Here is a 22,975-nt window from a genome sequence, read left to right as displayed (position 1 = left end):
ATTCAAGACAGAATGTGTCTCTTAATTATAATCCCTTGTTACAGGGAAATACCCTTTGATTCCATTTATGAAGAAACCAATTGATGAGATGTGTGTTTGTTTGTTTTTGCGGCTGCACCCGGATATTTGAATGGGTTGCCTACGTACCCTTGGAGAGGGATCAAGCCACTCGTAGTTCAAGAGTTCCAATGAGTGGATGACTCATTGGAGGGCTTTGATTTTTGGGATTAGAGTAGTGTTTAGGTGAATTTGGTTGAAGTAAACCAGGGATTCGATTTTGTGTTTAGGACGCGGTTGCATCTAGATGAATTTGGTTCTAGATTGCCTACATACCCTTTGCGGGATCAAACCACATGTAGTTCCGGCATTTGAGATTTAAATAGGTAGATGACCCATTTATTTTGAATTTGTGTTTGGGAAAGTGTTTAAAGTCCTTGAATTTGGTTTGGACTTTATTTGTGTGATTTGGAAATGAATTTGATTTTTCTGGTGTTGGGAGAATTTGACTGGAGTCAGTGATTCATTTGGGACTGGCTGAATTTGACTGGTGGAGTCAGGGATTCTGTTTGGAGTTGCGGTTGCATCTAGTGGGTCGCTAGACTGCCTACATACCCTGTGAAGGGATCAAACCACTGTAGTTCATCTTTTTGAATTTTCGGTTTTGTACCGACTTTGGGTTGACGGATGTATACATATTTTGAATCCGTCAAGCAGACCTTTTGAGTGAGCACCCAATTTGAGAGAGTGTTCGCTAATTTTGATTTGGACACTCATCATGCCGAGCTGTGCAATGAGCTTTGTGTCACTTCGTCGGAACTATAGTGATCTGCTTCAAGTGATTAATTGCTTTGGACACCCATCAAGGCGAGCTTTGAGATTGGAGTCGAAGATTTGATGTGGACGAGCTTGATTCCATTTTTCGTAGGAGGCCCAACTTTATTTGAGATTTGTCTGAAAAGCTATTAAATTAATGGACATTAGTTTATTAGTTTTGTTCTCTCTCTCATTTTCACGTTTTGGTGTTAATTGCTCAGCAAACTTTCATAGCATGTATTTTTAGCCTTAGACTTGTTGTCTTGCTCAAAGACCAACACCGTAGATATCAAGTGGCAACACCGTAGATATCAAGTGGCATATTTCATATGGGATTCATAATTCCCATTCATTTATACTTGAAGTGGTGGAGTTTGTCTTTAATTTGTATCCTTTCTCCTTTCTTGGATGAACTCGTGTCCCCTTATTAAGATGGTGGAGCGGTGGAGCCTTGGCATTAAGAGAGATGTTGCCATGTAGCCACCAGCCATGTAGCTTCTTCGATATGTTTCTTTTGATGGTAGCAGTGCAACAATTGTCTTTCATTTGTAGACATAATTTCGGAGAAGACCACCATTCTGACTTGTTTCTTTGCAGACGTAGTACGAGCCATTGATTTGCAAAGGTAGTTCTTAACTTCACAGAGGTAGTTTTGCCATGGATTGAATGAATGTGTTCAATCCTTCATACCAATTGGGCTTATGCCACCGTGTTGTACGTATCCGTCGAACATCTCTGCAGCCATCTTGTGAGGCAACTCCCCTCTTTCTTCCATTTGCTGCTGCAGTCTAACTTGTGAGCGGGTTTCCCGAACATGACTTTGGTGACTTCTTTGATGCATGTGGAAGCAACAACATGGCGTTGAAACACTATACGAGGATCCTTCTGGAGCAGCTTCCCCACTGTTATGAACTCGGGAACTTTGTAGGACCGTACTTGACGTGAAATGGCAGCCACCAGGCATTCACCTGACATACTCATTTTTGCCACCCATATGCAGGACGCACCGCGATACAGGCATCAAAAACAAGTATGGTGAACCCCCTTGAACTTGAAGCTTGCTTCCGCCACCTATACGCAGGACGCACCGCAATATAGGCAGCGAAAGCAAGTGCAGCATGGAGTGACACCACGGCTGTGAATGAGGGCTTGATGTCGACTTTGTGTCTTGCCCGGAAGCCGTCGGTGATATTTGTGAGGATGAAGCAACGAGGGACTTTTGGAGAGAGGATAGACCATCAACTTCTTGTTTGGAGTGCTCATAGTCTTACATGATCACCTATTTAGCTTTCTGTAATCATATAATGTAGAACAAAGAGAACACTTGAGTGAAAATGATAATCGACAACATATAGAAGAAATTATACCCACTGCTCTATGTTTGTAGCTTCTCGTGGTCTCTTCTTAGCTTCGAATTATTCTTCTCTTCTTCCCTTCCTCTTCTTTCTCTGCTCCTGCGTTTTTCCCCTCTACACTCTCTCTCTCTCTTTTTTGTTCTCTCGTTGCCTCTCTTTTTGTTTTGCTGCCCTCCAGTCTTTTTCTGCTTCTACTCCCTAGCCTCTTTTGCTCCTCCCCCGTTGCCTCTTTTTATAGGAGAGTAATGGATGAGGTAGAGTTGGGGATGACTCTAGTTTGAATTTGGAATGATTTGATATTCAAATCAGTTTGACCAAGTCTGTAGGTGTTCGGTGCATCCCCACAAAACTGCTGAGATTTGAATTGATAATAACTAGCTTGGCTTTGATCTTATCATGACTGAGAACATCTTGAACGTTAATTTGCATGCAGGCCTCCTTTTTCCAACAATTATCCACTTGTTTTGCTGATAACGAAGTTGATTTGAATGAGAAGGTTTGACTGCACTATCTCTTGGACTTGTATTTCAAACAAAACGTGAGGCACCAGCAGTTTGACTCTATCTTCTTCTTCTATCTTGAAATATATATATATATACATACTTTTGACCCAATTTTGCTTTGGCAAGTCTGGTACTTCCTCTTTCTTTGACTAAGTTTGTAACAAACCTCATCAATCTCCAATTTGAATGCCACACGTTTTGATTGCAGTAAAGCTTTATCTTTTTCTTTAAAATTTGAATGTGACTTTTTTCCTTATTCAACAATTACGATGGGGGGAGATGGGTTTAAGAATCAAAGCTTTTAGAATTAATACCGATTCCTTTCTTCTCCCATTCCAGTTGCCTCCGATTCATAATTATTTTACATTTCAAGTAAGTAAACGTGCATAAGTGTGCTACTTAGTCAAGGCCCTGACTTTGGTTCAGTTGCTAAAGTGACAAGCCCATTAACTCTTTCTAACATTCTGATCTGGGATCGAGTCCCCTAGGCTGTTTTTTTTGTTATTAACCGATATCTTTCTTCCTTTTCTGCATCATTTTCTTTCTTTAGTTTATGTTCTTCATTTTTCTTTTTCTTTTTTGTTTCTTTCCTCATTTTCTCCTCCCTTTTTCTCTTTTTTCCCATTCTTTTATTACAGCTATTCTATTAGTTTTCCTATTAGTATTTCTTAAAAATTTCTTTTTTTAAAATGCAAATCTTGTTTTTTTTTCTCTGCTCTTTCCACATTTTGCTCTCCCTTTTTTTCTTTAGTTAAAACATGAGTGTTTATATTGGGACCTCCAAATTTGCTCACTTGACCTCACTCTATTTTGAATTATTAAATGACATATATAACCTACTATAAAATGACTATTACGGATAATAATTATACCAATTATATTAATTTCTCTAGACTTTCCAATTCAATAACATTAGATTGTATTCTTTATTATTTTCCTTATCTATTTTCATTTTCCAATTTCACTACATACTCATTAAAGTATTCATATATATTTATTAAGAATTAAAACTATGATTAAGATCATGTGAAATAAAAATGTATGATATACATATTGAACTCATATTGGTAAGGGAAAACATGCAAAATAAATCAAATTATGACCTAAATCTAAGTCTATCCATTATATTTGTAAAAAATAAAAAATGAGCTAGCAATTAAAAAAAAACTAAATAAATATTTAAATAATTAATCATGAGATACAGAAAATAGAGAAAATAAAATAAACATTAAGAAAAAATGACTAATCTTTTCTTTTTTTGAACAGCTAAAACATAAATCTTAGTTAATGATTTTGCCCTAGAAGACACTGAGTTGTTCTTTGTTCATGGGTTCGCTTACAAAGCGGGCTCAAAATTGACTTGTAATGAGTTGATATTACTTAGATATGAGCGTGGTTGTTACCCCGCCATTTTTCTGTCTTTAAGTGTATGTTAGGCTCTGGCTATTTGGGAACTATTAGGTAAAGGTAATCATGAACTGAGAAGGGGAAGATGAGGTGGAAAAAAAACAAACCCAAACAAAAAGGGAGAAGGAGGAAGAAGATGGGAAGATAGGCAAATGGAATATGAAGTCTTTTAACTGACGTGGTTTAATAAGGACCATGCGATTATATAGACAATTGAGATTTTATGAACTTCACAAAACTTCATCAAAAATAAATTTAGAGGAGCCGGATCCTTGGTTTACTATCTAAAGAACTGTAGATCCGGTTTTGCTGCCATTGTTAACAAATTCGTTTTGAAGTTAATTTGGATCTTTGAAACAGAAGAACTTTCTCATTATTACAGGGAAATTGGAAAGGCTGCACATTGACTACTGTGGATGTACCATGTATGTTATTTGTTTCATAATCTCATTGCTATTGTACAGTACTAGCTAGAGATTAGCGGTTTTCCCTATGTACGAGTGAAACCTTAGCCTCCGGTGGTGGTTTCTCCATTTCTCTCAGTCAAATTCTCCGGTTGTTCCGTTCTGCTAGTATGGATATAGTTTTCTAGAATATCAGGGGCACTAAGGACCCTCGTAAGTTACGGGCGTTGTCATCCTTGGTCTTCCAAAGGCGTCCTGGAGTCCTATTTCTGTTGGAGACGAAGTGTAGTCAAGAACGCTTTAACTCCTTTCGAGCTAATCTAAGGTTTCAACATGGAGTGATGCAGGAGTGTAGCGATAATGGAGGGGGTGGTCTGATGCTGTTATGGGGTGAGGACATTGATATTCATCTTCGCTCCTATTCTCCGCACTTTGTGGATGCAGATGTGGTGTTGCCGGCGTCTAAAGGGGGTCTTTGCCTGATCACTGGTTTTTACGGGCATCCAGAGATAGCGCAACATCATGTCACTTGGGATTTACTCAGGCAACTTGCCATGCTTCCCGAGGCAGATAAGTGGTTAGTATTTGGTGACCTAAACGAAATTCTTTCCTCCTCTGAGAAATCTGGAGGAGCCGCATGTCCTCTATGGCAGATCGATGCTTTCCAAGCGGCTCTTGACGAAGGGTTTTCGACTTTAATAAGGAGAATGCATAGTGCTAGGGAGTTGAGGGGTATCAATATTTGTCGTCGTGCACCTACGTTGCACCATCTTTTGTTTGCAGATGACAGTTTTTTATTTGCCTAGGCTATTCCAGCCTCGTGTCATAAATTGAAGGAGTTATTGAATATTTATACATTAGCCTCTGGTCAAGCAATAAACTTTCAGAAGAGTAGTGTGTGTTTCAGTTTGAATTTATCTATAGTTGCACAGGAGGATCTGGCTGGGATCTTGAATGTGGAGCTTGTTCCTTTCCATGAGAAATATTTGGGGCTGCCTACACATATTGGCCACAGTAAGAAAGAGGCTTTCTCTTATATTCAGGATTAGTTGAGGAAGAAACTCTTCGGTTGGCGGGGTAAGCTGTTGAATGCGGCAGGTAGAGAACTTTTGATCAAGGTGGTCGCCCAAGCACTTCCCACATATGCAATGAATTGCTTCTTACTCCCGAAGACTTTTTGTGTACAGCAGTTGTGTGCTAATTTTTGGTGGGGTGATTCTAATAACCACAGTAAAATACATTGGAGCAATTGGGATTACTTGTGTTTGCCCAAAGATAAAGGGGGTCTGGGGTTTCGTAATCTGTGTGCTTTCAACTTTGCCATGTTGGCCAAACAAGCATTGAGGATCATACAAAATCCTGATTCCCTTATAGGTAGAATTTACAGAGCTAGGTACTTTCACTCTACATCATTCATGGAGGCTTCTCTAGGAGCTGCCCCGTCATACACCTGGAGGAGCATCTTCGCTTCTGGGGTGGTGCTTGATGGTGGACTAAGGTGGCAGGTAGGTGATGGTAACTCAATTCGCATTTGGGAGGATAATTTGATTCCTAGAGATCATGCTTTTACACCTTTGTCTCCTCTCAGGTGTCACGCCCCTGATTTTTAATGCAAATAAAAATCGATATACAATCCCATAATTATATATGCGTGAACGTTCAACCATCAATACAAAATACCATAGAAACTTTTTCCCTTTTAACCCAAGTACATATTGATGCCCTAAACCCACTATGTCAATATTGATCCGCTCCACAGAGTCATATATTACAATGCTTATGAATTAAATTGTCAACAACAAAATAAAACGTAGATGCTCCTCAGAGTTCACCACAAGCGGAAGTCTTCATAACGGTAAAGTCACAAAATGACTTCTTACCTTTAAGCTGCAAGCACGCTACCCCAGCATCAGCCACGGTTATCCTGACCTGCAGAAATAACCCCTACACCTTTGGAATGGTGCACCGAGTTGCCACACAACAAACCCGGTAATCTTTTGCAGGCCCGTATGAGTAAACTCAAAACCACAAAGCAAAACACATTTCTTAAGTCACCTAAACCTAAACACGATATGCACATATCTCACACCTACAGCCATCAATTCCATAACCTTCCATATCATGCCTACATAATTCAACTGATGACTAAAGCCTCATGTTCAGATTCTCAACTAGCGTCCCATTACACAAATTCAATAAAACAAGACTTCCTCAAGCAATGTTTGACGCTATTCTAACTCACTTCGGCGAACCCCGGAGCTTTTGTCATCAACATGACATCAAAGGTGAAAAAAATCAATGAATCACCTTCCTATCCTCACCACAGAGTACAATTCGTCACCACTATGGCTCTTAAGATAAATCAAACCATCAATCAATACAATCAAGAAGAAACAAAGCAATCACATTTCAAAACAAGCAAAACAATTCATGGTAACTCCTGCATATAATTTAGTTCAGGAGGTCACACTAAGTCAAGCAATTCGAATCATAGTAATCATAGTAATCCCACACTCTGACATCTGTAGGTAGCCCCGATCATCACAGCAGTTATCTCGATCTTTGTTAACTTGATAACAATTCAACTCCGCTACCGAGCTGTCATCACACTGATCATCACACTCATCGATCATCACACAGATAGCCATCATCCTACTAATTATCACACAGATAGCGATCATCCAACTAATCATCACACAGATATCACCGGTCATCACATAGATAGCAATCATCACATAGATTCATTGTTAGTCATCACACAGATAGCAATCATCACACAAATATTCCTACACAAGCTACACAGATATTTCTACACAAGCTTTACATGACAATCATCACAAAGATTCATCATACTGATGTCATCAATTCATCACACAAATATTCCTACACAAGCTACCCTATCTTAAATCTCACTTAAGACGGTCATATTAGGCCCATGGTATCTCAACACATGATATCCTACAATCACAACTCAATACACAATTTCATCAGTCATCACACAGATAGCAATCATCCAACTCATCACACAGATTCCACCAATACATATATATATATATATATATATATCACGCAAATATATATATATATATATACATGATCATCCACTCAGGAATGCCACTAATACCACTATAGTCACAGTTAATCCCATAACTCCAAGACAATATGGTAATTAGGCTCATAATGAATATCGTGAGATTTACTCACCTCAGAATCTCGCTACATCTTCACACACTAACCAAGACAAGCACAATTCGCTGCAATCCGCTCAACACAAGCCTCTCAAGTACCTAAAGACATAAGGTCTCGACTTAGCAACAATTCACAAACGATTTAAGTCTGAAACCCCTGTTTTGAAATAAAATCTCCAAAGTGACTCCAATCGAGGCGAAACCACATCCGAGACCACCCAATGTCTCCATAACACTTCTACGATCGATATGCCAAAACCATAAGTCGATCGGATAGTCGGATCCTCACAGATCGAAACATCGAACGGTCCGAAACCGTAAAAACCCTAACATGCTCATACGATCTCCAAAAATTACAAACAATAAATCAAAATGCTCATATCAATGAGTAGATCGAACTTAGGAATAGAAACTATCCCTGAGGTGGCCGAAAACCACCAGAAAACACCACCACAATGGCTACGCCGCCGCCGGCCCAAAGTCAGAATTTGGCAAAAGCCCCAACACAAAAATTCTTCATCTTAACTCCAATTACAACTTTCATAACTACACTAAAGTCAAATTATAAACCAATCAATCAAATTTTACCTTTGAAGCAACTGAAACCCGATGAACCCTAATTTTGAAATCGATCCAACTCGATCTCCACAGATTGAATCGATGCAAGCCATCTTGGGGGAAATAATCTACGCCCTTTAATGGGAAGAATCCCTTTTTGAATCACAGCCAAAGGTGGCCGGAGTTGGGAGAACGAAGAGCGGCGACTAGAGCCGATTTTCAGCCCCGCCGTGCTACTTCTCGGCCTCGTAGCGCCCTCCACAGCTCGTGTTTCTCCTTGATGTCTTCAGGGAATTTGTAGGCGGGGTTGAGACCAACAAAAACCACAAAAGATTTCATCCTATGGTGGCCGGACGAGCGAGATCGCCGCTGCCAAAGGGGCGAGGCGACTCAGGCTCGGGGAGAGAGAAACAGAGTTGGGTTTCCCAAAATGGAAACCTGGCCTTTTCTACAATTTCCGGAAAAATCCTCTCTATATATACCAAAATGGAAACTTTTTCCGACGGCCATAACTTCTTCATACGAACTCCAATTGACATGAACCACATGTACACGAACTCGTATCGACGCACTCTACAACTTTGGTGAAAGAAGTTTTCGAAGAATCTCAACGTATCAAAATTCAACCTTGAAATCCCCCCTAAATCCACTCTTTTCAAATAAAAATTTGTCCGAACCACTTTCGCTCCGTCCACTAGCGACGAAACCGTCTTATAACCATAAAATTAATTTTGAAAAATCCTCAAAAAATAATTATGAATTCCCAAGGTATCACATCAGGTACCCTACTACTATTTAATTGATCAGTCGTCGGCTAAGTGGAATGTCCCATTATTGCATTCACTTTTTGCTGCGGAAGATGTTAATATCATTCAGTTGATTCTGTTGAGCATGAGACTCCCACCTGATTTTTGTGTTTGGCATTTCAATTCTAATTTTTGAAACTCAATACCTTGTGTTTGATTTTCTTTTATTGAAAAAGAGATTTATGTTATCTGATTAAGGAATCAATATGTAATTAAGATTTATAGAGTAATTAAATCATTGAAATGACTAAGTTTTTTATTTTAAACATAATAGTTTGTTTGCAAATTATATGAATGAGGTTATTTAAGGAACTTTAGTGAGGTTTAGTGAGTAAATTTTGTACTTGCAAAGTTGATAGGAGGTGTAAAAAGCATACGAGGTCAAGTGAGTAAATTTGGAGGTGTCCAGAATCACCCTACTTTGGATTCTCAGTTTTGGAGGAAGTTCTGGGGGACTAAACTACCTAATAAGGTTAAGTTGTGTGTTTGGAAAGCCTTGAAGGGATTTCTCCCAATCTGTAGTAAATTGTTGCCAGGGTGGGTGAGTATTTGCTTGAATTGTGCTTTCAATTCTCTTTCTTGGGAGGGGGTGTGGGTGTTGTTGCTAGAGATAGCAATGGGACTTGTTTAGGTGGACGGGCTAAATACATCCAGCGGGTTTCTTCACCAGAGCATGCTGAATTACTAGCGGGTTTTGAAGCTTTGGAATTGGCGCGGCAGTTGGGTTTGCAGGTGGTGAAGTTTGAGTCTGATTGTATGCAGTTGGTTGGTTCGGTATCTCTTCCATTGGAGTCTAAACCTGGCCTTCATTTGCTTTACATTGACTTACAATCACTTTTTTCTTAATTTCCTGGTTGTTATTTTAACATATTTTTAGGGAGAAGAATGCAGTTGCTCATCACTTAGCTAGGTGGGCACTTCGTTCAAAAGTTTTTCCTTCTTTTACTGGTCCTCCAAGCTTCTTGGTCGATTTGTTTTCAACTGATTGTACTTAAATCTGATCAATAAAAGTGTTTACGTTGCTTCTCAAAAAAAAAAAACCCACAGAATAGTTCATGTTATTTTCTTGTTGATTAGAAATTAATTTTTGAAACTCAATACCTTGTGTTTGATTTTCTTTTATTGAAAAAGAGATTTATGTTATCTGATTAAGGAATCAATATGTAATTAAGATTTATAGAGTAATTAAATCATTGAAATGACTAAGTTTTTTATTTTAAAGATAATAGTTTGTTTGCAAATTATATGAATGAGGTTATTTAAGGAACTTTAGTGAGGTTTAGTGAGTAAATTTTGTACTTGCAAAGTTAATAGGAGGTGTAAAAAGCATAGGAGGTCAATTGCGTAAATTTGGAGGTGTCCAGAATCACCCTACTTTGGATTCTCAGTTTTGGAGGAAGTTTTGGGGGACTACACTACCTAATAAGGTTAAGTTGTGTGTTTGGAAAGCCTTGAAGGGATTTCTCCCAATCCGTAGTAGATTGTTGTCACGTCTGGTAGATGTTCCGGTTCATTGTGGGCTCAGTCAGCAGGACTCGGAAGTAGATGAGCATCTCTTTAGGGACTATGTAGTTTCAAGATGGATTCTCACTCCTCTACTTGGACAGTTAGCTCAGCGGCAACTTCCATTTCCAGCTTGGATGAAGCTTTGCATGGGGTGTTATCTTCTGACAAATGGTCTGAATTATTGGTGCTTCTTTGGTCTATCTGGAAGGCTAGGAATGATAAGGTTTGGCATGACAAGGCTTGCGATCCTCCTCAAGTTATTGTGAGAGCTCATCTGTGGCTTCAGAATTATCTACAGGTTAATCGTCCTCCAGTTCAAATTGGTCGTCAAAGGTCTAAACGGATGAAACCATTGCCAGGGTGGGTGAGTATTTGCTTGAATGGTGCTTTTAATTCTCTTTCTTGGGAGGGGGGTGTAGGTGTTGCTGCTAGAGATAGCAATGGGACTTGTTTCGGTGGATAGGCTAAATACATCCAGCGTGTTTCTTCAGCTGAGCATGTTGAATTACTAGCGGGTTTTGAAGCTTTGGAATTGGTGCGGGAGTTGGGTTTGTAGGTGGTGAAGTTTGAGTCTGATTGTATGCAGTTGGTTGGCTCGGTAGCCCTTCCGTTGGAGTCTAAACCTGGCCTTCATTTGCATTACATGGACTTACAATCACTTCTTTCTCAATTTCCTGGTGGTTATTTTAACATATTTTTAGGGAGAAGAATGCAGTTGCTCATCACTTAGCTGGGTGGGCACTTCGTTCAAAAGTTTTTTCTTCTTTTACTGGTCCTCCAAGCTTCTTGGTGGATTTGTTATCAACTGATTGCACTTAAGTCTGATCAATAAAAGTGTTTATGTTGCTTCTCAAAAAAAAAAAAAAAAAAACCCACAGAAAAGTTCATGTTATTTTCTTGTTGATTAGAAATTAATTTTTGAAACTCAATACCTTGTGTTTGATTTTCTTTTATTGAAAAAGAGATTTATGTTATCTGATTAAGGAATGAATATGTAATTAAGATTTATAGAGTAATTAAATCATTGAAATGACGAAGTTCTTTATTTTAAAGATAATAGTTTGTTTGCAAATTATATGAATGAGGTTATTTAAGGAACTTTAGTGAGGTTTAGTGAGTAAATTTTGTACTTGCAAAATTGATAGGAGGTGTAAAAATCATCAGAGGTCAAGTGAGTAAATTTGGAGGTTCTAATAGAAAAACTCTTGCAACATTCTCCATTAATCTTTCTTCCAAAATTTAGTCTCAATATCTATTGAATTATTATCAACAAAGAAACAAAAATAATTATTGTAAGCAAGCCTTAAATTATCCCACCCCAAACCTACATCCTGACTACGTCTCTGGTTTGCACAACACTCTAACCAAGCAATAGTTTTCTGAATCAGCATAGCTATATGATCAGTACAATTACAAATTGAGCTAAACTATAGACACAAAAAACAAAGAAAAAGCTGAAAAGCCAAAAATTTGATTAAAGAAATAAACTTTCGGACTAGAATGTCAGGAACCAGAGAAGCAAAGCCAATCATCAGGATTGGCAGTGACAATGTCCATGTAGCACCCCACAAAGGACAACACTTTCCCAGGCATAGTCTCGGGGTACTCCACAATTACGTTTCCCTTGACAGGGTAGTTAGTCATGTGATTGATAAGCAAGGTCTCGCCGCTAGTGGTGGTTGCGTAGGGCAAGTGCGAATCGAGCAAGTACTTCACCATTTGGTACTCCTAAGAAATCAGGTTAAGCGAGTTATTCTGGATGAACTTGGCCTCCCCGATAAGCTTGGAGAGGAGGGAAATGAAGGAGTCATTGTCAACGCCGAAAAGATTAACACAAGTTTAGATCCATGAGCCAAATTTGTTTGATTTAAATAAGCATGACTAGATCATACCTGAAAGGCCATATGCTACTTTCAATGCCTTATGCTACTCCATGTCATCATGAAAATCAAGTTTTAATACCACCAGATTCGGCGATCGAAGCCGTCATTAGCGTGCTAACTACAACGGCGAACTCTACTTCGAGTTGGTGTTCCAGGTCGGGATGGTGAAGAATTGGGGATCTAGAACCTCTCAGTGGATGCCACGACCAGGTGGGACAAAGAGAGTGTGAGAGTCTGCAAGAAAATCAGGAGATAGAGAGTGGAAGGTTATGTAATTTTATGATTCTTTTGAGCCCAACAATGACATTTTGCCTTTAAATATGGTGATTGAGAATTTGAATCTGTTGGTGGGAGGAGCGGTAGTGTTTTGGTTAAAATTTAGGCATTGGGTCAAGGCCCCTATAAAGTATCCCTATATCTAACAACAAAAATATATCGAAGAATGAATATTGGTAGTGTGAGGTAAAAATATGAGGAGTACGAGCCCTCTTTTCTCTCCCCTAGTGGCAGCGAACCCTAGATTTAGGGTTTTGCTTACCCAGTTCCTTGAATGTTGGTAGTGTAAGGTAAAAGTATGAGGAGAGTACAAGCCCTCATTTCTCTCCTCAGGCGGCGGCGAACCTTAGATTTTGGGTGTTGCTCGCCTAGTTCCTTGGCTAGTGATGAGGCCTCTTCTCCTCTTATTACCAGTCTGGCATCCTTCCTATGTCTGTTGCTTCCTTCTGTTCAATCCCTGGGTTGTGATGATCGATCCAGACAAACCATTTCTTCTCTTCTATAGGTATCATGTTTTCTAATTCTTTTTTAAAAGGAAATTTACTTTAGAGAATTTGAATATGCAGTTGTGTTGTGTTTGTGTTTATTTTGTGTATGGATCTACAAGTTATCGGGGCCCTCCCCCTAAAGTGGCAACGATAGCTAGTACTTGGCCTTCTTTTGCTCTTTTGAAAAAAAATGTTTTGCTTCACATGTCAATATATTTTTTTAACTTATATTGTCGGATATGTGCATTGTTATTTTTTTTATTACATCATCAGCTGAGAACCACAAAAGTTAGTCTTCCTTGAATTAAACTCACGACCTTCGTCTTACATAATCGGATTTGAGATTTTGAGGTTTACAGGGCTGGATTTGAGATTTTGAGGCTTGAGGTGAAAAATAACAAATGTGCTTACACCTTTTATAACACAAAAGAAGATAGCAAAGAAAAAAAATCCTTAATAGAAAAGGGATTTGAAAATGGGCATACACCTTTTACAACAAAGAAAAAAATGAAACGAAGGAGAAGGGTAATAATGGCTTTGGGCTTTGAAGCTTGAAATGAGTAAGCTTACGATCGGTTGAATGGAGCTTCCTAGAATGTGTCTTGCTCAATTTTGATTTCTCTCCTAATTGGGTTCACTGGATAATGTGTTGTGTCAGCATGGTCTCCTATTCTTTTGTGCTTAATGGGGTTCTAAGAGGAAATCTTGTTCCTTCTAGGGGTCTGAGACAAGACAATTCCATTTCGCCATATCTGTTCTTACTTTGGGCGGAAGTTCTTTCCAGACTTATCATGAGGGAGAAAAGTGATGATCTTTTGCATGGGACTCGGATTTGTACATGTGCACCTTATATTTCCCATTTATTTTTCGCTGATGATTCATTAATTTTCTTTAAGGGCTAAATACTGTTTAGTACCATGTGGTTTGGGTTCAAAATCAATTCAGTCCCTGATTTTTCAATTTCATCAAAAACACCCTCACACTATCATTTCTCATCCAATAGACCCTTCCGTCATGATTCCGTCAAATGGAACCATTAAGTAGCTGATATGGCATGCCAACTTGGTAGAAAAAATTCCAAAATAAAATTTCAGAATTTTTTTTTTGTGACAAAATTGCAGAAATTCAGATTCTCTCTCTCTCTCTCTCTCTCTTCTCGGTTTCTCAGCAATCTCATCCTTAGATCTACCGAACCAACCAATCTCACCACTCTGGTTTCTCCGTCGGCCGCTCCCATACTGGAAAGAAAGCTCTTCGTAAGTCTCACGCTCCATACCCACCACTCTAGTCATCATTTCGTTTGTAGTGAAAGCCCCAAATGGATCGAAAACCGGCAACTCCGATTAGCAATTAGACTCGAAATCCTGATCAACTTCGATTTATTTAGAAGAACAGGAATTCGATTCGGAGATGAGGCTATCACAATCAGAATCGGAATCTTGAGTTTGGGTATTCTCTCGAGTCACCGGGACTTCATCGATGTATGGATGTAGCCATGAGGATTGATTCTAGGTTTTTGCAATTTTTAATTTCCCAGAATTGCAGAGATGAGGGCTTGTCATCGGAGGCCTTGCACGGTGCAATCCGATAAGGCTCCGATCCGATCCATTCCATTCTGATCCGCGTACGTCATCATGTTTCTGTTTGACTGGTTGTACGGTGTGCTCGCTTCCCTCGGTATGTGGCAGAAGGAGGCCAAGATCTTATTCCTAGCACTCAATAATGCTGGCAAGACCACCTTGCTTCACATGCTCAAAGATGAGGTCAGCCCCCCCATCCCCTTATTCCTATTCCATTTTTTCCTTTACTTCAATTTCAATACATAGATTAGATTCTTCTTTTATGTTTGAGATGAATTGGAAGTTAAGGTAGATTTACAGATCTGTAATTTTTATGCTAAAAACTAAATAGCTTTACAAACTGTTGGGAGCTTGAAGCAGAAACTGATTCATACTCCAAAGCATAAAAGTAGAGAGCACCAGAAAACTAATAACTAGGCCAACTCTAAACTTATCTCTTCGGCACCAGCAATTAATCAAAACAAACAGCTTAGTCCGCAGCTCAGAATACAAGAAAAACAATCCTAATCCACCTAGTTAAAGATTTGAGTTTATGCCCAAAATGTTCAGTGTTTAGGATGGATTATACTTACATGTGTGTTTTAGGATGCTAATTTATTTGGAAATAGATTGTTATTTGTGTGATATAATTTGAGCTTTATTGTTTTGGTTTCAGAGGCTGGTGCAGCATCAACCTACGCAATATCCCACATCCGAGGAGTTGAGAATTGGCAAAATCAAGTTCAAGGCCTTTGATTTGGGAGGTCATCAGATTGCTTGCAAGGTCTGGAAGGATTCCTACGCAAAGGTAGATGTTGTGGTGTACCTTGTGGATGCCTACGATGGTTTTAAGTGACTCTCTCAATACATTACTGTGAATTGGTTATTCAAAGTTCAGAGCAGTGCCTTGTGTAGTTAGTTTCCTGTATGCTTACCATGAATATGTGTTTATTAGAATGAGGAATGGAATCGATGTGATTTCATTCTTGGTTGTTGGCTACTGACAATTAAAACTAGGTTGCGATTACATTGGGTTTTGCAAGCTCGACATTTTGTCAATGTTGCTTAGGCAGTTTGTTGAGTCAAATTGTTATTGAACCTGTGTTAAAAAAAAAAAAAATCTATGTCACTGCTTTGTAACCCAGAATTTGTTATTTCAAATTTTCTACAATTGTCATAAAAAAAAATTCTGAAATTTTATTCTAGAATTTTAGAATTTTGCCTGCCATGTGGGCCCCACCAGTGCCAAGTTGGCATGCCACATCAGCTACTTAACGGCTCTATTTGACGGAATTATGACGGAGGGGTCTATTGGATGAGAAATTATAGTGTGAGGGTATTTTTGATGAAATTGAAAGTTCAGGAACTGAATTGATTTTGGATCTAAACTACAGGGTACTAAACAGTATTTAACCCTTTCTTTAAAGAAGAATTTGAGGACACCTTTGTGTTGAAAGAAATTCTTGGAGAGTATGAAAGGATATCTTGTCAACTCGTTAACTACCAAAAGAGTAGTATCAACTTTAGCAAGAATGTGAGGTGAGACAAACAAGATGATATTGCTACCATGTTACAATTGAGTATGGTTAAGAAGCATGAGAAGTATCTCGGCCTCCCTATTGAGATTAATTTTTCCCAAAATGCGGCTTTTAATTTCTTGAATGAGAGAATTAAAAAGATAACCAAATGGTGGTGTGAGAAGACTTTTACTGTTGTGGGAAAAGAAATTCTTATAAAGGCGGTGGCTCAATCCATTCCAACATATTATGAGTTGCTTCAAGATTCCAATTCATCTGTGTAATGAGATGCATACTTTGATGGCAAAGTTTTGGTGGGGATCTGCGGAAGAGGATAAGAAGATACATTGGCTTGCGTGGGAAAGATTGTGTCCTGTTAAGTCTGACGGTGGTATGGGATTTTGAAATATGCACCAGTTTAACCTTGCACTCCTAGCTAAGCAAGGTTGGAGACTTGTTTAGAATCCACAGTCTCTTTTTACTCGACTACTTAAAGCAAGGTATTTTCCCGATTCTAATTTTATGCATGCTTCTATTCGTGGGGATGTTTCTTTTGCTTGGTGTAGTATTTTGAAAGGTCAAGATATTCAATGAAGGGGATTGCAGTATCGGGTGGGCAATGGTGCCTCGATAAGTGTGTGGGAGGATCCTTGGCTCCCATTACACTATATTTCTATAATTTCAAGCCATTTTTGTTGCCCATTGTTGGACTCGAGGCATTGCTTGTATATATAGGACTTAATTGACCAAGAACAAAACAAGCGGCCACTGTCTTTTATCAAAGAATTGTTCACTGAGACTGAAGTGAGTATTATTGCTAGCATTCCCTACCCGTGCTCCAACTAACAAATGTATATGGCATTTCGATGAAAAAGAGCTTTATAGTGTGAAGAGTGGTTATCATACCATTAGACTTGCTGACGACTTAATGAATCATGCTTCTACTTCTAGTAATGCACAAAGAGGTGGATATTGGCTGAGCCTTTAGAAGGCACGGGTTCTACCTACCAACCAAATTTGGAAGGCATGGAAAATCAGGTTGTTTCTTTGGAGATTGTATAGAGGTATTCTACCAACCAAATTGGTGTTGACAAAGGGTGTCACTACTAGCAAAACAAACAACTCACACATATTTAATTGACATAGATTTTTAATAGTCACAAATATCAGTGTGAAATACGAATTCAAATAGATAACGGTGTGAAATAAGTATGGTTGGGTCCATAAGAATTTATGCAGCAACAATAACCACGGATATCCGTGTGAAAAAACATTAAAGACAGACTTATGTGTGAAAACTAAAACATTTTATAATCTACTCACAAGGTTATATGTGTGCATCAATTGACGCCTATCAGCCTATGTAATGTAATATACAAGATTGGCTCCAAGGTATTGGCAAATAGGTTGAAACCCCTGCTTGATGGCATTATATCTCCTTATCAAAGTGTGTTTGTACCGGGGAGATTAATTTCGGATAATTCCCTACTGGCTTTTGAGATTTCACATTGCCTTAAACGAAGAAGAAGAGGGCATATGGGTTATAGTGCCTTGAAGTTGGATATGAGCAAAGCCTACGATAGAGTCGAATGGGCATTCCTTGAAGCTATGTTGGTGCAGTTAGGGTTTTGTGGGGAATGGATAACATGGATCATGAGATGTGTTAAGACGGTGACGTACTCTTTCATGGTGAATGGTGAGGTAGTTGGGAACATAGAACCTTCAAGGGGCCTCAGGCAGGGGGACGCCATCTCCCCTTACCTATTCCTACTGTGCACTGAGTTTCTATCGCGGCTTCTGGTTTTGGCTGAGAAGAACAATGATTTACAAGGTGTGAAAGTGTGTAAGAGGGCACCTCCAATTAGCCACCTTTTTTTCACAGATGACTCATTCATCTTATTCAAATCAGGTTATAATGAGTGTGTGTTCTTGTGCGATATGTTCCTTTTTTATGAAAGGTTGACAGGGCAGCAGATAAACTTGGAAAAACGGGCTTGCAAGAAGGGCTGGCAGAAGTTTTGGGAGTGCAGAGAGTTGAAAAACATGATAAATATCTTGGCTTACCCACTGAGCTGAGTTACTCGAAGGAGGATGCTTTCAAGTTTTTAACTGAGCTTGTTCCATGTAATTTGCTTCTCTTGCTTCACGATACGTCTTGTATGCGTTTGCAACATTCTAGGGTGTTGTACATGCTTTGGCCCAATGTTCAGTTGATCCACATCGAAAACAAACAACATTATGGTCAGGCTCCCTTGATCGAGGTGCCATTGGGGCGCAATTTGGACGACCTATGCTCTTGGTGGCGTTACCACCATGGTCGGAGTCTTCGCCTCTCTCTCTCTTCACACGTTGACCTCCACGGTTCCGTGCACACCTCTCTTGGTGATTACCTTCCTTTTTAGGGCGAACATATGGACCAGAATTTCCATAATTGTCCCTACTCTTAGGATTTCGCTCCTTGCGTCCTTCATTGGGGGCGCGACAATAGGCTTAGTTCCCACGGGTCTAGCATTATAGTTCTTCACAAGAATATTGCATGCTTTTCAGCTACGTTCATGGCGCCAATGAGCTCATGAAACCTTGTGATACGTCTTGCATTTACATCAATCCGATAATTCTTTGAAATCATCAGTGCAGAGACAGGGAAGGTAGAGAGAGTCTTCTCGATCAACATGGTATCAGTTATGGCTTGGCCACAAAACTCCATCAAAGACTTAATACGAAGAGCTTCCGAGTTATAATCAAGCACAAACTTGAAATCACAAAAGCGGAGGCTATGCCATCACACTTCTAAATCAGGAAGCAGGGAGTCACGAACGTTGCCAAATCGCTACTCAAGTTCTACCCATAGCTTTCTTGGGTCTTCCTCATTGAGGTATTCATTTTGGAGCGCGTCATTCATGTGCCTTATCATGAGAATTATGGCTTTAGCTTGTTTTGCTTCAAAAGCAGTAGCTTGCTCAATGGAGAGCACGTTCTGACTAGGTTCTTGGATGGCTCCCAGAAGTCCATCAGCCTTAAGATGTTGGCGCACATCTCGGACACATCTATGGTATCCTGCGCCAGTTGTCTCTAGTGGAACGAAGTTCAACTTGTTCAGGTTACTCATCTTGAAAAACAACACAAGCTTAAGGTTAGTTTCGGAGCGAAAAAGGCTACCACGAAAAACTATTAAATTTATGAGCGTAGTTGCTTCCAAGAAATTAAGAATTTTCTGAGCGCAGTTGCTTCCAAGAAAATCTGATTCCAAGAGGGGTTTTGGATTAGATCGAAACAACGATGTATGTGGTCGATCGTTTTCTTCTCAATAAACTCTAAGTTTGGAGGACTCTACAAGCTCCAAGCTTGGAGTGAGCACGAACCCCCACAGTTCGGCTTTTGGTCTCCCCTATGAAGAAGAAAAGGGGGTAGAAGAAGGGATGTTGGAAGTCCCCAAGAAAAGAAGAAGAAATTTAAAAAAAACTTCAAAAACGGAAACTTTTAGAAAAAATTACTTAAATAAAAAATGGCCGGAAAACTTGACAGAAAAGTTGGTCGGAAAAATGTCGCCGGAAAGTGGTCGGAAAAGTGTTGACCGGTGTTGACTGGCCATTGATCGGAGGTGCTGACGTGGCAGTGCGGCGCTGACGTGGCAGATCGGTGCTGACGTGAGAGGGTTGACTGGTTAGCTTCGGGCCGGTTTCTTCCTTCTGGGTCGTGGGCTGGTCCTTTGCTTCTGGGCTTAGGGCTGCTCTGTTGCTTGGGCTGGGCTTGTTTCTTTTTCTGGATTGGACCACTACAAAAATATTGGCCTTTTGTGACATCTAATTGTGACATGATAATGTGGCCGTCATAAAAACTATTAAAATTTTCATAATCACTAAAATATTACGCGCTAAACCTTACCGCTGTATCTAATTACGATACGCAGTTGCATTTGTCGCATCGTATGTCGCAATTAAATAGTCCAGCTTTTATTTTTATTTTTTTCTTTTTTAAGTTTACTTTTTCACAGTTACACGAATACACGATTTCTTCTTAGAAAGGAAAATCGGCGTCTTCTCTCCAATAGGGTTGCAAAGAAAACTGTTATGTGGGTCATTCGACGGCTACTGGATTATGATCGGAATTTTTTTTTGGGGTGTTGATGGAGAGTAGGAACTGAATTGTTCGTTATTAGAGAAACGACGCCCATGAAACTCCGAATCTGAATGGTTGGTGTCTGTTTGTTGTGTTTTCTGGTAGGAGTTAAAGTTTCCACCAAAAAGCATCGATCTCATCTGCAATTGCTTTCATGAAACTCTGATTGGTGATTCTGTTCAACCAGATATGGTTCAGATTTCTTCTCTTCCGACTAAGCAAATAGCAGATTTCACTATGGTTTTCAATGGTTTTGCTTGTGCTCTATGCTAGGTAAGCCCATATAATCTCTGACTTTGAAGAATCTCTTATGAGTTATAATTTTAGTCATGTTATTTTTCAAAGGGCTTGTAGTTTCAGTGGCCCGTATAAATGATGATGTAAACACATACATATATATATATATATATATATATCAAAATTCTATGCTTTCCCTATGGATTTCTTATATATCTGTTCATAGTAATGGTGCAAAGGATTAGCATGTTTGTAGGACCATTAATTCAAATAAGAGTTTATTAAACAATCTAACTCTATATTCTATACCAATTTCTAGTCTGTATGAGTTTTGGTTCCTAATTCCATTGATGATTTTTCCCCCGTTTATCTTGGTTTGTATTGTGTTCTGTCTTTTTGTGAAGAACATTATAGGATAACAAATATTTCACTTGGGAACGCTGCCAATTGTAACTTAGTAGGTGAAAGAGGTGCACTTTTCTTTCAGGTATCTCATCCCTAATATCAGTCTGAGCTTTTGCACGTTTTCTCTCTGAAGTTATTTAGTTTTAGCTATTTAGGTTTATTCCAAAGCATCCCTTGAAATGTTCTGATTAATTCTTACCACTATAAACCTCATAAATTTGACATTCTTATGAAACCAATCATTTGTCTGATAATACAACATTGTTTTGCTTCTTACCCTTCAGGAAAAGCTATAACCCACAGTTTTTGTAAATAGGTGGCGTCTTCTTTTGAGGTAAACAAACTCGACTTTCTTTTCTTTTAGGTAATATTTGGTCTTAAAAATCTAGTTTAGACTTGGTTGGATGAGAACTACTCTTTAGCAACTCCATATATGTTCAGAATTTTTGATCTATTTCATCTTTTTTAGTTTATTTAATTTAACTTTTATTTCTACTTGAATATTGTTGGTCTGTATATGAATAAATAACCCAATAGTGTACATGTTGATCATGGTCGTGGGACAAAGGTTTACTTCCTGAACCGTTCAATGCGTTCCTATGCTTCATAGAGTCTCTTGAGCAATTGTAGGAGTTAGTTCTGGACACTTTTAAACTTCATTGGTTTTAGTAACTCTATTGTATTAACCCCTTGTCAATGTGAATGAGTGAATATGACCACATTAATGCCTTGTCAATGTTTTGTTATCACTGGCTGTTCAATATACAATTGTGTTGACATTTATGTATGCAAAGCTGTTGTGACTATTAGCTTTATTGTTTATATTTGAAACAGCCAAGTCAAAGTGCTCTTCGGATTCTGTAACTTGGAAGTTGATTAGAAAGTAAATTGTTGCATATGCAAGACAATATTGGAGATGCTAATGTTACCTGCAATAGCATAAAGTATTTGTTGCAGGTTCAGATTCTTCTCAATGATTAAGAGAATTCCTGAGTTCTTGACTTTTCTAGTCCCTTCAAGTATTGCTGGTATAGTTTTTTCCTAATGCTTTTAATGAGAAACTGTTTTTATTCAAGTTTTCTGGTAGTTCTAACTGTGGATCTTATATGCTTGTGGAAATGAACTATCAGAGATCTGCAACTTTGTATAGCAATAATAAATGAGATAAACTAATATATACTTGGCAATACTAATCAAATCTATTTGTATGTGCAGGCTTTGGTTTCAAGATTATAAACTCTATGTGCGGAGACTATACTTTTGTATAAACACTTTTCGGCATTATATGATGTTCGTTTTAAGTAAATGGTATTATATAATAATTGGTTGGAGAGCTTCTTTGATTATAATAAGGTGAAAGTCCAGAAGCTCAATTGCGACAGTCTTAGCTGTCGCTATTTTTTTTTTTATTCTCTTGTCACAATATTTGCAACGGGAGAAAAAGCGTCGTAAAAACTCATATACTATTTAGGACGCTTCCTAACGCGTCGTTTTTAACCAAAATTGATTACGACGTCAATATATGCGACAGGCCAAGAAGCGTCGTAAATCCGTCGTAAAAGTTTTTTGCGACACCCCATTATGCGTTGTATATAATGAAAAAGTATTTGCGACTCGATTTTTGCCAACGCTTCACCAAGCGTCGCAAATCCGTCGCAAAAGAGTATTTGCGACGTTTTTTTCCTTTTTGCCGACGCTTTCTTATTGTCGCAAAAAAATCATTTTTTTGTAGTGGACTGACAGAGGCAGAGGGGTTTCAGGCGGCGGTTCAACGTGGATGACCTTCTGGTGTCCGGTTAGTCGATTTTCAAGCCTGTTCCGGTGGTTATTTTTCTAGTTCCGGCAATCTGGGTTTGAAGTGCTGCAGGTGATGGAGTACGGATGTCAGAGGCGGAGGAAAAAGCCATAAATCGGGTAGAGGGGTTTCTGGTACTTTTGAGGGCCGGTTCGG

The 22,975-nt window shown here is 38.9% G+C and overlaps 2 protein-coding genes and 1 long non-coding RNA gene across 3 annotated transcripts; 2 read left to right on the top strand and 1 right to left on the bottom strand.

The window, feature by feature from the left end:
* Nucleotides 1-1,124: 1,124 nt before the first annotated feature.
* Nucleotides 1,125-2,340, bottom strand: LOC121050505. Its single transcript, XR_005803189.1, has 2 exons — nt 2,181-2,340; nt 1,125-2,092 (listed from the first exon to the last, which is right to left on the bottom strand). It is a non-coding gene; the product is annotated as an uncharacterized LOC121050505 (long non-coding RNA).
* Nucleotides 2,341-10,613: 8,273 nt separating this feature from the next.
* On the top strand, nt 10,614-11,003 carry LOC112178064. The gene has a single exon (XM_024316276.1). The coding sequence runs from the start codon at nt 10,614-10,616 to the stop codon at nt 11,001-11,003; it is 390 nt and encodes a 129-aa protein (XP_024172044.1).
* Nucleotides 11,004-14,689: 3,686 nt separating this feature from the next.
* LOC112178061 (GTP-binding protein SAR1B) lies at nt 14,690-15,602 on the top strand. The gene is made up of 2 exons (XM_024316275.2): nt 14,690-14,950; nt 15,423-15,602. Exons 1-2 carry the CDS (start codon nt 14,822-14,824, stop codon nt 15,600-15,602), a joined length of 309 nt encoding a protein of 102 aa, XP_024172043.1. The 5' UTR covers nt 14,690-14,821.
* Nucleotides 15,603-22,975: the final 7,373 nt, after the last annotated feature.

The sequence above is a fragment of the Rosa chinensis genome, chromosome 7 (genome assembly GCF_002994745.2).
Source record: "Rosa chinensis cultivar Old Blush chromosome 7, RchiOBHm-V2, whole genome shotgun sequence".
Lineage (NCBI taxonomy): Eukaryota > Viridiplantae > Streptophyta > Magnoliopsida > Rosales > Rosaceae > Rosa > Rosa chinensis.
Note: the sequence above shows the minus strand (reverse complement) of the source record. Positions and strands in the feature narration are given on the sequence as shown.